The 14,872-nt window shown below is 33.3% G+C and overlaps 1 protein-coding gene across 1 annotated transcript; it reads right to left on the bottom strand.

Moving 5' to 3' along the window:
• Window positions 1–1,137: 1,137 nt before the first annotated feature.
• On the bottom strand, window positions 1,138–10,490 carry LOC102800659 (uncharacterized). Its single transcript, XM_006817610.3, has 5 exons — window positions 10,327–10,490; window positions 4,947–5,203; window positions 2,199–2,223; window positions 1,883–2,080; window positions 1,138–1,540 (listed from the first exon to the last, which is right to left on the bottom strand). The coding sequence occupies exons 1-5, from the start codon at window positions 10,409–10,411 to the stop codon at window positions 1,470–1,472; spliced, it is 636 nt and encodes a 211-aa protein (XP_006817673.2). The 5' UTR covers window positions 10,412–10,490; the 3' UTR covers window positions 1,138–1,469.
• Window positions 10,491–14,872: the final 4,382 nt, after the last annotated feature.

Raw genomic sequence — 14,872 nt, 5'->3', positions numbered from 1 at the left:
TGATATAAATGTGTTTGCCTTTGCCTTATTGAATTGAATTACTCATCATTGTGCTTAATATATCCTTAGTTTTTGAATTGAGTGTCAATCCCAAATAGTAAAAAAGTATCTCATGTCAACATATTAAAATACTGCGTCCATCTGACATACCCCCCCTCGCCAGGAGTGAACAAATTAAAAACAAACCCATTATTTATCACAGCTAGAGCATTAGTCGAAATATCTTTCAATTCAGTTTTTAATATATACCTAAAAATAGAAATGTATTGACTCTAATAGCATAATATAGCTCATCTATATATTCCAGTTACGTTCTGAAATAATGCTTGATTCTAGTCATACACTCCTTTTAGAAATATGTCACATAGTGACGCCAAATCACTAACAATTCATAAAGCCTCAAATACATGTAATGTAATAAATAAATGACGGGCGATGTCGAATTATTGAGTCTAATTCGAACCGAACTATTCGTTGTTACTCAGTCTAACTATAGCTGTTTTTTTCATTATCAACTTTGTGGACTCAAATGAGCAACCACAAGGTGAAATATCATTTAATAAATTTAATAAATAAATTAACTGAAAATTTTTGGTCGACCAAACATCCATTCTCATTTGCTGCAAACATTTGTACATTTCCCATGTGTGGTCATTGACTATTTTATAATAATAATAATAATAATAACTATATAGGTAATTTCACAATAAATTACCTCCAGCCTGGTTCTCATCTTATTCATCGATATGTAAATGCGTATGTTCTGCGGCTTTCAAGAGAATAGCGCAAAGTATACATGAAGGCAGAACTGCGATTGTATCGACGCCTCATTGCATACTTTGCGGTATTCTCGTGTTCGAATGCGACTTAAACGAGACTCGCGTTTTGTTAATAAGGAAGACATTCGAACGCATTTCTAACACTTACGTCCGTACGTATGAATTCTATTGTTCTAGATGTATAATACTGTAACAGCCACAGCATCACCCCAGGAAGTATACTACTAGATCCATCGAAATCCAGTATCAGTGAAAAAACTTGTAGCCGAATTTATAGTTTTAAAATTAGCTACAATAAATAAAATGGTCAACAGAGATGTGAAATCATTATACCAAAGGAATTAAATTTACTCATTGGTTTTACAGTAATATTAGTGATTTATTAAATTAATAGTACTTGGCATAAATACACTAGTAGATTATGAGGTACACCTATTCCTCTTTCTAATGATATTATTTTCTCGCTATAATTATTAGACGACCGCCGCTCCGCGTGGGATATGGGAGCTACGCGATGTAAACAGCGCGTGCCTTGCGTGGCGACTTCAGCGCTTTGACTAACTGAATAAAATATTGAAGTGCTAAACAAAACCAAGACATTGCGTTGACAGTAGTCTCTCTTGTAAACTACAAGATAATACGATGCATACAAAATGAGATATTAGTGAAGAGATCCGTTGTTGATGTACTTTATTTCACTTTCATCTGTTGAAATGTGGCATTGAAGTTGATTCCACATGGCGTGTTAGTATCATAACAATCTATGTGAGGAAAGACAAATATAATCATTCAGACATTTTTCAAACAAACGAGATTCATTCATATGACAACAGAGTTAACATCTACACTGCTGTCGATGTACAATATATGTATTTGTAAAATATTATAAGAACCAACTTTCTCGGTACTGTAACACCAATCACGAGTATAAAACCGGATTAGACCATGCGATGATCGTAACAAGCTTCACGCTTTTCAAGCACCGAAATGGTTAGTATGTAGATACGCCATAGCCTATGTATAGACAGACGTTTTATGCAAATTTCTGTATACGATAACACTATTTCTTGTTTGTGTTTGTTTACAGTGGAAAAAATACTAACCCAATTGTACAATCATTTCCTTCCAGTCTGATGTTAATGATGTTTGCAATACGCCATCAAAGCAAAATAGGTTTGCGGTCTTGTCGCCTGGCGGCAACAGACAACCATGTTGCCCGCATGGGCATGTATAGTTGATTTCTAATTGTTCGCCATGGCGAAGTGTTTTGGTGGCACAGTTTGATGAATACGAACAGTCAGCTTGCAATGAAAAACAAACAATGTAGATGTTAGAACTCAAACATTAACAAGGCAAGCTATTATAAATATTGAAATGACTGAATTAAGTTGAAGATTACAATAAATATTGTGCTCTTACCATAATCACAATATCTAGCAATTTTCTGAAATTTAAGAAGAGATATAATAATTATAACCCTTTCTAGCGACAACAATTGGCGTAAGCGACGAAGGACTACTTACACAAACACAGTTTTCTATGTGAACGACATTGTTTACGTTACAGAAAAGTGTTCTCGTTATTCTTAGTATTTGCTTGAACCTAATATACCTTATTATATTTAGAGGTTATAAAAACTGGTAAGACCTGTCTGGGTAAAATTAGCATACTTGGCGGGAGATAATAACCGAACGTTGGAAGACCATTATCTGCCATAAATATGCTAATTTTACCAAGACCTTATAATAATGAAGTTTTGACTGTGTGAAAGCGAACTAAAGTTTCATCTTGTTTATTCAACAAACAACACATGTTGGCTGGCCTTAGGCAAGATAAGTGTGAACTAGGTTACTGTCCAGGTCACAGTTTGTGTCAACAAGTGGAAGTATCCCTGTTCCCAGATGTGTTTTTTATTTGTACAATCACGTTAAAATCCACTGTTTTTGTTTTGTTTCTCTTCAAGGCTAAAATCCCACCGGCTTTCCAGTCATGTTAGACCGCTCGCTATGCTTTTCATTTAGTTTCAGTTCAAAGTATTCTACAATTCACCGGCCGCTCTTAGCATTGGAAAATAACTATTACGCTGACGAAACAGATGCCAATAACATCTATCTTGATGCGTTGAGAATACTCAAGATAAGGGGTATGCTTACACGCACCAAAACGTCGTACCCGTGTACCGTTCGTTCGTAAGGGCAATCACTATAATGCTACTCCACACCACACAGTACAGTACACCACGCGCAAAATACAAGAATATTTGATGGATTAAAAGTAGTTTCTTTCCTATTTTATTTCGTCAAATGAGAGGGTGAAAAAGAATTTCAAGAATTGCATTTTAATTTATACAGATTCTGCTTTATAGTGCAAAAATTAATAACATTAATGAATTCCCCGCCAACCCATTGATCAACCATAAGGTTATACGTAAATAACAATGTTTTTTGCTGATTAAGTTTAGTAGGCGGAGTTTATGTCAGTGATTTCCATGTTATATGCATATTCTCAGAAATAAAAAGTGGGAAGAATTCGACTAAGGGCCACAATCTATTTATTATACGACGTTACTGGAATCAACGTGCGATCCAATAAAAGTGTTATTCCAGGAATAGATTGAACTTGGTCAATAATGACAAAATGTATAAACAAAAAGTATCTGAAACTATTTATTTTGTTCTAGTCGATGGAACATCTATAAAACTTGACACGTTTCAAGACATGAGTTAAGTCTTATTTATTGAAACCAAAACGTTGTCGAAATTGATCAAACTTTGTTTTTTTAAAAGAAAGAGCGAGAATCAATCATCTTTCTAGAGTAACGCCCATCAAATCTGTTTTGAAATATTGTACATGTAATGTGATGTTGGTTATTGCCACCGTTTGCTCTTTTTAAAACTTCAGATTGATGATAAATATGTCAAAATTTGTTCAAATTCACAAATTGTATGTTTTAAAAGGTACGTTTTTAGTGTTTGGTCAGCCGACACGAACTTTGATTGTCAATTGTATCTGTAATGCATATTTACAAGATTAGTTCGCTCGAATCGGTTCTTTTGCATGAAGAATGACATTTTATTAATAACATAAAGGTTAATATGGATATAGAGTGAAACCGATATGTGATTGAATATAATAACTGTACATATTGATGAACATACTCGAATCTTATGAATCTTCCACGTATTGACTTTCATTTCTAAATATATCACCAAGGTTACTATTTTGTTATGATATCAAAGAGCGGTCAGCATACAATATTCTAATAACAAGATTCAAAAACTGCATCATCACACGACCCGTCAAAATAATGGCTTTTAATGAATCTGCCATAATGCTTCCTGTTACTTAACTATGTTTAAATTGAAATAATAAAGCTGTTTTGAGTAATGCAGAGCGCAATTCTGTGTTCCATTTACTGAATTGTCAGATGGCTGTACAATGTGTTATATTTTAAAAGTATTCGGGTCAAAAATAAATCTACCATTTTTGTGCACAGCAATAAATGAATTGAATATAAATAAATCATTCGATTGATAATACTTCTAGTAAATGTGTTCAGTAATTATACCATACGTATGAATGACTCGGTGTTCTAATTTGTTGACAATCAACACATGACGGGCAGGACTGGACTGATATGGTATCACACGTAAGGATTTTCAATATTTCGTACTAAATCCGGCCTAAAGCTTGACTTGCGACACACCGAGTTGTCACTTGGAAATCGAGGTTACATAGAAATTTGTAATCTATCATACAGACAAAAAAAATGTCACCACCTTACACTGTGGTCAGAATGGTCTACACTGTAGCTCAACAGATCATGATTTCGAGCGTTACATTACGTGATATTTTCATACTATAGTTAAAGAATCATGAGATTGTTTGTATGCAAATATGGATGTATGTTTCATATATATATATATATATATATATATATATATATATATATATATATATATATATATATATATTCCATATATTATAATATTTTAAGCTGGATCATAAGTACGTACATATTATATTCAAACAGATTTGTGTAAACTTCTAATTAATAATATCCAGATATGACATATTAAATATATTTGTATATACTTTAATTGTTGATGGTTGCCAAATACATGCACGCGCAATACGATTTATACACATAAAAAAACACATTCTCACCAAATCACTTCCTACCCCGACTTCCAGATACACGTTTCCCGGTGTGTCGATGAGATCTAACATATTTTCATCCTTCCTAGAAGCATTGAGCTCACATATTCCAGTGTTGTAGTTGATTGATTTGCAAGCCGGGTCATGCATGCACATGAGTCCACAGGAAAGTAACGTACCAGCTGGCTGTGTGTGAACGGCATGTGACTTGAGTGCAACGTCGTATTTAATCACTTGGGTAAATATGTTTTCTGCGTAAACTGGAACTATATAATTAATCAAGAAAAGCATTAGGATCTGATCGACATGTGCATCAGTTATTTGATAATTGAATGTATCCAAGTTAGAATCACATAAACACCGTATTTATTACTTCAAACTTTTTATTTAGTGTTTCAAGATTGACAATTGTTATTAATTAAAAATTATTTTGTAAAGACAAATTTTTTAATGACTTTTAAAGCTTTGTCTCCGTTGATAATGAACTGTTCTGAATGTCAATCGCTGCTAGGGTAATCATTTGTATTATGTAGTGAAGTCAAAGTTGTAACATGTGAAGTAATATTTCGCTTGTACGGGTCTAACAAATACATTGAACAAAAAGCAATGGACGTTTCAGGCTTCTCTGATACTCAGTACACAGTATACGATTCATAACAATTAACGCTGTAGTTTGTTATCAAGTGAATCTACATCTAAGTGTCTAAAATATGCGAGACAATAAACTCGAAATATATGTAATATAAGCAATTCATTAAGGTGTCAATGTTGATCGCTAAAAATATTAACGCTTTCGATTTTTCGACTAATGTGTTTCGAATAAATTGGCAATGATTTTATTATATATGAGTATATATTATTTCTGACCATGAATACGCAACGAGTAAATGAAACAGCGCGTTATCTGTTGACTACGAAATGACGTTGATAAACGACCCACAATATATTTCTCTGTACTTATAAAAAGCAAAGTTTAGTTAGTGTGAAACAAAAATACAACAATATGTAGTACATAGATCCAAAGTTCAACTCACAGGTCTGTTGTTTATTCTACTTCAAGTTTGTGAGTACAGAGAACAGTTAGAAATGTACATGCTCAACAATACAAAAAGCACGCTATGCTCATATATCATGGTGGATGAGAAGTCGATTCTACGTCAGCTGCGGGCGATCTCATTGTGGGCAGTGGAATTGCCTCTAACATTGCGAGATGTTCATTATTATATCATCATATTGTTCACGTTCAAAATGCTCATATTATTGAGTTTCACTAATGCTTGTTTATTTTATATTTATAGCCGCGACATCATACCCATGTGAATCGCGCTGATAATTGTCGACGATGACGTCACTGATGTTACCAAATACGAACAATGGTATTAAGCAATATATTTTTTCAGGAGTCCAATAAACTCCGCTGATTTCCTCAGAGTACAATTACAATTTTGATGTTAATCGTTAATAATATTGCACCAGATTCAAGTATAGACAAGAGTGGTCGACACATCACTTCCTTCATTAGGACGATATGATTATACACATTGTATTTTTCTATGTTTAATCGTCGAGTTAAAATGAGATTAATGATAAAATAACCTCCCCCACCTTTCATTTAAATTCATGCAGAAATATCAGCAGTATATCATAAACAATCTCATATCACATGGAATAATCCATGGTTTCCATGGAGAGAACATCTGTTTGGACTATAAACACAAATACAATAATCATTCACTTATTTGATGAAACTGCTCATATATTGGACCGTTAAATACTGAGCCCCAGCTACACGCAACTGTGTTATATTATGTAGTCGTAAATACTAATTTGGAATCACTGTCAGATATACATGTTTCATTCGGATTACACATACGTTCGAAACAAGCTCATGATTCAAAAACATTATTTAATAAAGCCAAAAAGTTTAAAAAATATTTTACTATTTCAATTTTGATGAAAAGTGAAATCAATTGATAAAAGTTAATAAAAGAACAAATAAATAATAAATAAAGATTCATTTACTTTGAATCATAGTATGGATATTAATTCATTTTTAGATAAAAAAAATAAATATTTGTTACAAATTATATTTTCAGGAAACAAGAAAATATTAATATAAAATGACATTTGAAGTCGACTGTTTACTCAAACTTTGAATATATCTTGCCGTACCCAGGGTCATCAGTACCATTTCAAAAGCTCATTGTCTATCGAAAATTTGATTAATGAAGATAAATATATAATTTGTAATGCATTGAACTATATTACATTTGCTATGAATTGTGATATAACAGACAAGCCAATTTTACTGACATCTGATTTTCGAAATATTTTATTTCGTTTTTCTAAGAAATTTAACTTTAGGTGACAGAAATTTTATTCTGGTGAATAACGTAAACTCATATCCAAATATTTAATTAGTAATTATACTCATATACTACTATTATATTTAATAAGAATAAATAAAGTAGAATATAATAAGCAGTTCAAAGTTACTATCGTTTTGTTTTGTTTAATCACTATATTCGGTTTCTCATGCATTTCTGACATGTTTTTTGTTTCAAAATGCTCTCACAGTCGTTGATTTGTTTTTTGTGTTCTAAATAGTGTCGAATATTCTCTTTTTCGATAATGTTTCTAGACGGGTTAAATATTATTGTCATTCCTGGTATACTGCTCGTATCGCAGTGTGCAATGAACGATTTCGTGAATAATGTGAATGCTCGTGATTAAGTGGAAACGTCTGTTCATATCCATTCTCCACGTGTAAATTTTACAAATGAATTTTTGATTATGAAATATCATATCTTTGACGAATTGAGCATTTTGCAAATGAGTTTGAGATTATAAAAAATATCATATTGTTGACGAATTGACTATTATACTCGTGATTTGAGTGGTATATAGTTGTCATGTTATTTGTCAACGTTGCATTTTGAAAAAGAGTATTTGTGATTATAAACTATAATCATATCGTTGACGAATTGACTTTTATGCCCATGATATGGGGGTTATATAGTTGTCAACGTTACTTGACAACGTAACATTGTGAAAATATTAATTACATTCCCTGTATTGCTGCCATATAGTTGGATAGTTGGAAAAGAGGCTATGGTTGTTAAATGGTGTGTGTCAGGACGTTATCGTGCTGAATGTATTTATGGGGACAACATGTGTTAGATTTATATTACATTGTAATATGTTCAGATCGACATACAAATTAATGAGACATTGATCAGAACAATTCACTGCTTCAAAGTACATACATATAGTACGTAGTTGTTGATGTGTCGTGTGGTATGTCCTACCTACAAACGGTTGACACATCGGCTAGAAGCTGCTCTGACACTTCTCACAGCCAAACATAAGCAAATTGTTACATTGCTATAAGTGACGTAATGAAACCACTATGTTCTTGTCCACCGGCGGTTCACGATAAAATACAGGACAATTATTAACACACAATATAAATCGCATGCAAATCGGTAAAGTTTACTTAATACGTCTTTTGAAAAGAAGGAACACCAATACGCTAAGGTAAATTCTGATTGTAGCATCGTGGCGGCTCTGGTGAAATATATACACCATGGTCCGAACACGATATTACGATATGTGCTACTCAAAACAAATCAGCAGCATTAAACTCGATCACGATAAATAAGAAGGGGGCGATGCAGTGACGGGGATATAGATACATTGCCATCCACACACGTGACTGGTGTAATCCAATCATCCTTTACATAGTACGATGGCCTAATTAACGCTGGCTGTAGTATTTATGGAAGGTTAGCGTTAAGGTATAATATTAATGAAATATATAATGGATTCCATGTAATTACTGTTATTACAAGCAATCATACGGTGGTGTAATCTGTTCATGAACATCTTTGTGTCATATGATGTTCCTTTTGATTTCACAATACATTACCGAGAAGTTACAGTGTGCTCAATTTAGCATTTGTCGTCATATATTAATAATGGGTAATACTGACTAACATGTAATAACGTGCGACTTACTTAAATTACGTATTCTGTGTTTACCGTTCTGTTTTATAATTACAAAAAATGTTGACACTGTGGGGGAAAATATGTTTGAATTCAGTGAATATATTGACAGTATATGTATGTATAACACCTTATGTTAGTTTAATGATTTTGATGGGAATAAACTGTTGTGTTAATATACTGTAATGCTTTACCTGCTTGGATACTACAAATATAACAATACACTTTTTTGTTTTAATTTGTTCATGTATTGCATCAAATACCGTGTTTATAGCGGTCATGGGATTCAGTTACCAAGATGCCTTGCAACTTTGCAAAACACACTTTAGATAAAAAAATATTTTTTACAAATTATGTTTTCAGGCAACAAGAAAACATTAATATAAATATACATTTGAAGTCGACTGTTTACTCAAAATTTGAATACCAATATTTATTGAAAATTGGATTAATGAAGACAAATATATAATTTATTGAACTGTATTGCATTTGATATGAATTGTAAAACAACGGACACGTCAACTTTATTGACATCTGATTTTCAAAATATTTTATTTCGTGTTTCTAAGAAATTTAACTTTAGCTGAAAGAAATGTAATCCTGGTGAATAATGTAATCTCATATCCAAATATTTAATTAGTAATTATACCCATATACTACTATTATATAAATTATTTATAAGTTTTACAAATGAATTTGTGATTATGAAATATCATATCTTTGACGAATTGAGCATTTTGCAAATGAGATTGCGATTATAAAAAAATATCATATTGTTGACGAATTGACTATTATACTCGTGATTTGAGTTGTATATAGTTGTCAAAGTTACTTGTCGACGTTGCATTTTAAAAATAAGTATTTGTGAATATAAACTATTATATCGTTGACGAATTGACTTTTATGCCCAAGATATGGGGGTTATATAGTTTCAACGTTACTTGAAAACGTAGCATTTTGCAAATAATAATTACATTCTCTGTATTGCCGTTGTATAGTAAGTTGGATGGTTGGAAAAGAAGCTAGTGATTGTTAAATGGTGTGTGTCATGTATTTATGAAAACGAGGATTATATTAATATGTTCAGATCCACATACAAATTAATGAGATATGTTAAATTGGGCAGAACAATTCAATGCTTCAAAGTACGTATGTATGTGACGTAGTTGTTGATGTGTCGTGTGGTATGTCCTACCTACAAACGGTTGACACCTCAGCTAGAAGCTGCGCTGACACTTCTCACAACCAAACATAAGCAAATTTTTACATTGCTATAAGTAACGTAATGAAACCACTATGTTGTTATCCACTGAGGGTTCACGATAATTACCAACCTCCATCTCAGCAATATAAATCCTACGTAAACCAGTAAAGTTGTACTTACGTATTTTGAAAAGAAGAAACACCAATACGCTAAGGTAAATTCTGATTGTAGCATCGTGGCGGCTCTGGTGTAATATATACACCATGGTTCGAGCACGATATTACGATATGTGCTACCCAAAACAAATCAGCAGTATTAACTCGAATTACGATACCGAACGACTATCAACAACACTGAGAATGGGGCGATGCAGTGACGGGGATATATATACATTGCCATCCACACACGTGACTGGTATAATCCAATCATTTTTAATATTGTACAATGGCCTAATTAACGTTGGCTGTAGTATTTATCAAAGGCTAGCGTTAGAATATTAATGAAATATATAATGGATTCTATACAATTACTGTTATTACAAGCAATCATACGGTGGTGTAATCTGTTCATGAACGTCTTTGTGTCATATGATGTTCCCTTTGATTTCACAATACATTACCGAGAAGTTACAGTGTGCTCAATTTAGCATTTGTCGTCATATATTAATAATGGGTAATACTGACTAACATGTAATAACGTGTGACTTGCTTAAATTACATATTCTGTGTTTACCGTTCTGTTTTATAATTACGAAAAATGTTGACACTATGGGGGAAATTACGTGTGAATTCAGTGAATATATTGACAGTATATGTATGTATAACACCTTATGTTAGTTTAATGATTTTGATAGGAATAAACTGTTGTGTTAATATATTGTAATGCTTTACCTGACTGGATGCTACAAATATAACAATACACTTTTTTTGTTTTAATTTGTTCATGTATTGCATTAAATATCGTGTTTATAGTGATCCTGGGAATTATTTCTTGCAACTTTCTGTTCTAGACTTGACCTCGCCGTTTGACAGAGATTTGCTATTATATGGGGATTGAATGTCAATATAGTGATTTGTTATGTACATATTCAATAACTAGCCTTCATTTCTTGACTATCTACATTGTATGATTCATAATTATTTAAACAAACTAAATTAACATGTATTCTAACAAACACGTATCATTTTGAAAACATCTACGCTTTACCCTCGTTTAATATGACAATGGAATGATCTAAACTGAGCGAGTGTCAATGGAACGGCGTTGTCAAGTCTTGATTGGACAACAACTTGACTGTTTTGCAAAGTTGGGTAAAGTTTGATGAAAAAAAATAGGATTTGATTGAACTTTTGAATAAGCCAAACTGTAGATGAGTAAGAAAATAACTTATTCTCTATGTTATTTGCATACAGTACACCAAAACAGACGATGATTTAACATAGGCTAAACATGTTACATGATAGTATACATGCGTAATAGAGAACTGTATTGTTACATTGAATACATGCCTAGATGTATGCTACATAAACAGTGTTTTCATTTTATGATAAACCATAATCAGTTGGCGCACAAGTGGTAATAAAATAAATGAGATATTTACTGTATGGGACCGATATATTGAATACTGCATGAAATTAAGTCTCTCTCACATTTATTTTATTACCACTTGTGTGCCAGCTGACTGTGAAGATACAGTATAGCGCTAGGGGGCTTTGGCGTCTCTAGCTTATATCAGAATCGCAGCATTATTATTACCCGTACTTGATGCAACTAAAGTGTTACACGGCGTAGTCCCACTTAACGCACTTGTCAGAGACGGTGCGACTTTTTCTTGCTTTCCTGTGACATGATTGACATTTGATACAACCCGAACTTGGCTCTTAAATTTGATGGATATGTCTTGGTTTATAGTTTAAGCAAGATTAAAGCCTTTATATTACAATACATTCATTGGTATCACACATTGACTAGGCCCCACGCTTAAGCCTCACTGACTATATAATGAAGCAAGCATTTATTTTTATCTTTCAAAATAACATTTTCACCATAAATGACCACGTCTTTTCAAGCCACCAGAACACGACTTTAACATACCAAACATACAGACATTTAAAAATGCTTAAACTGTTTAAAACGTGACAAACATAACAAACTCCATGTCAGAATGTAAATATTGCACGCAAAAACGCATTTTAAAAAAGGCAACAAAATTTAGAGCGCAATGTGGAGGTTCAAAACTGCCAAGCGTGCGCTTCAGACATGTTACTATTTAAAACTGAACGCAGGTAACTGGGTTCAAATATGGGAAACTCCAACCAAAATCTAACCTTGGCGTCATTAAAATAAGCGTAGTCTTGACATCGTTCCTCCAATTTAGCAAGTTCTTTTACTCATAAAATGATCAATTCAAGGTAACTCTTTAACTATATTAAAATATCATCAAATGTAATTTAACATGTTGTTAGTGGTATGTCGACACAAGGTAATTCACACGTATATGTGTTCAGGCGTGCGTGCATGCGATTTTGTTCTACCCACAGTATGCTGCTTAAAGGGCGACGGTTATAGTGCGACATCGTGGTCAATACATGTTACACACCATGTACATAACACGTAAAATACATTGTTTATGATGTCACTGCCAGCCTTTCACGCTTAACATAGAATAATCACTATTCTGGCTGTAGACTCTGTCTGAGCATGGAAAATGAAGATAATTATTCGCTCAACACATCATATGAGCCCCAGAGATGCCATGCGCCTGGTGTGTGATTTCATTATTCACTACTGGGAATATGAATATTGATTACAAGGCAACTTTGTTCAATTAGACAATTATCTAACTATATAATTATAGTGTAAGTAATTATAAGTAACAAATAGACTAACTTAGCAAGCAGTTTTGTTCTAGTTTATTTACACATAATGTACTCCAGCTTCCAGCCATTGTACTCCAACAAGTCAAACTACAAACCTAACTAATTTAATCTTCTAGAGCCAGAGATGGTCTTTTTACAGTAGTTGGATATTTTTTGTTTCATGTGAGGTGCACCACAATGTATGTTATTAACCTTGCGTATTTAGTGTAGATGCAAAACGGCTCAATTAGTGAATGTTTTATTGGAAACCACAAAAACTACTTCCAATCTACTCTACTGCTGAATAAAGGAAACATATATTAATAACTAATAATGTATTGTGAACATCATTGTATACTATGACAGAACCCCACACCCTCCCCGTGGCTTTCGTTGCGTATGGAAGTTATTTTCACGCGTGATGCGGTGTATCCTGCGGCTGTACTTTCTCGAGCGAAGCGAGTGAAAGTACAGCAGAATACACCGCATCTCGTGATGTACACTTGACATGCCAAAAATGTTGTTGGACGATTTGAACTAGATAAAAATAGCAGACGAAAATGTGTTTACAAATTAAAATAGTTCGGTAGCCAATGAAAATACCATGTTCATTTGCATATCGACCGTGAAAATACCGAAAACATTATTGCATGGGTGATATGCAAATTAGTTTGGGCCAAAATAAGTGACTGTCTAAAAGTACCATTACTGTTGTTCAAATTTCATTTCACTCGGCAAGTATATTCATGTACCCCAAGGGAAAATATCGTACTTCTAAATATTGTTTATTCCGAAAAACTGTACTCCTGAAGGGACTACTTTGTTTGCTCTCAGACCTCATTTGCATATGGGTTGTGGAAATACCGATTTTGATTTCAGGGACGAATCAAAATAAACTGCAGTACATATATGTAATAAAAACTAGTATGAACATAATTACTGGCAAACCAACATTCACAAGACAATCATTTACCCACTACAGTGACACTGGATTTGAATATGTACACACAGTATAGTGTTTCACCATTGCAGTAGGCAACTATCTGCCAAACACTTAATGTCTTCTACAAACGAGACATGCAATAAACCACATTGCCATTACTTTCAAAAGGTTCTATTATTGGTAATATTCACTCATTTCGTCTGGTCTGGTCTGGTCTGGTCTGGTCTGGTCTGGTCTGGTCTGGTAATCCTGGCTGTGCAGCTTTTGTTATTTCTGAAGACATATTTTTATTAACATTACATCAATGGTGTCTGCTCACTTTTTAGTTCCAGCTTACACACTGCACCAATGCATTTTGTGCTTCTCTGTCGATCTAATATCATCGAGTCGAAGAACATTTCACAAAACAAGTTTCTCGTAAGGTACATCAATATAGGTCAAAGTATTTCAATTTGTATACTTTTTATACTTTTATTTGAGACAGACTTTTCTTGTGCCATGAATTTACCTCTTAAAATTGCTTGCATTGAGCATTCATCATCAGTTAGTTTGGTAAACCGTATATCCAAAGAACCCCAGTTATCGCTCACCAAATAGCTAGGAAAAGTCCTGTCTAACACAGCAATTTGATCCATGATAATGAACATGGGTTAGTTGGATAAAACATGAAGCATTGGTAATCTAGGGTAGACTGCCAGAAGATCCTTACAAATTTTCCCAACAGTGTAAGGCATTTAGTCTCAACATTCTGATTGGTTGCAGTGTTACAACCAATGGGAGTGCATCCAAGTAACATTCCATGTGCCACCCTACACAAACACAAGATTCAGATGTAGAGCATTTTTCTCATGTGATATAATAAGTTCACAATTAATTTGTAATTTTTTTAACTGGCCCTCTACAAAAAAATTAGGCAATGAATAAA

This window comes from Saccoglossus kowalevskii, chromosome 8 (assembly GCF_978046115.1).
Source record: "Saccoglossus kowalevskii chromosome 8, keSacKowa6.1, whole genome shotgun sequence".
Taxonomy (NCBI): Eukaryota; Metazoa; Hemichordata; class Enteropneusta; family Harrimaniidae; genus Saccoglossus; species Saccoglossus kowalevskii.
Note: the sequence above shows the minus strand (reverse complement) of the source record. Positions and strands in the feature narration are given on the sequence as shown.

Coding starts and splice junctions, on each gene's coding strand:
- LOC102800659 (XM_006817610.3), bottom strand. CDS start 10,411: ATGGTGTATATATTACACCAGAGCCGCCACGATGCTACAATCAGAATT. Junction 2,224..4,946: donor TCGGGGTAGGAAGTGATTTG/GTGAGAATGTGT, acceptor CTTAAATTTCAG/AAAATTGCTAGATATTGTGA. Junction 2,081..2,198: donor TGCTAGATATTGTGATTATG/GTAAGAGCACAA, acceptor TTTCATTGCAAG/CTGACTGTTCGTATTCATCA.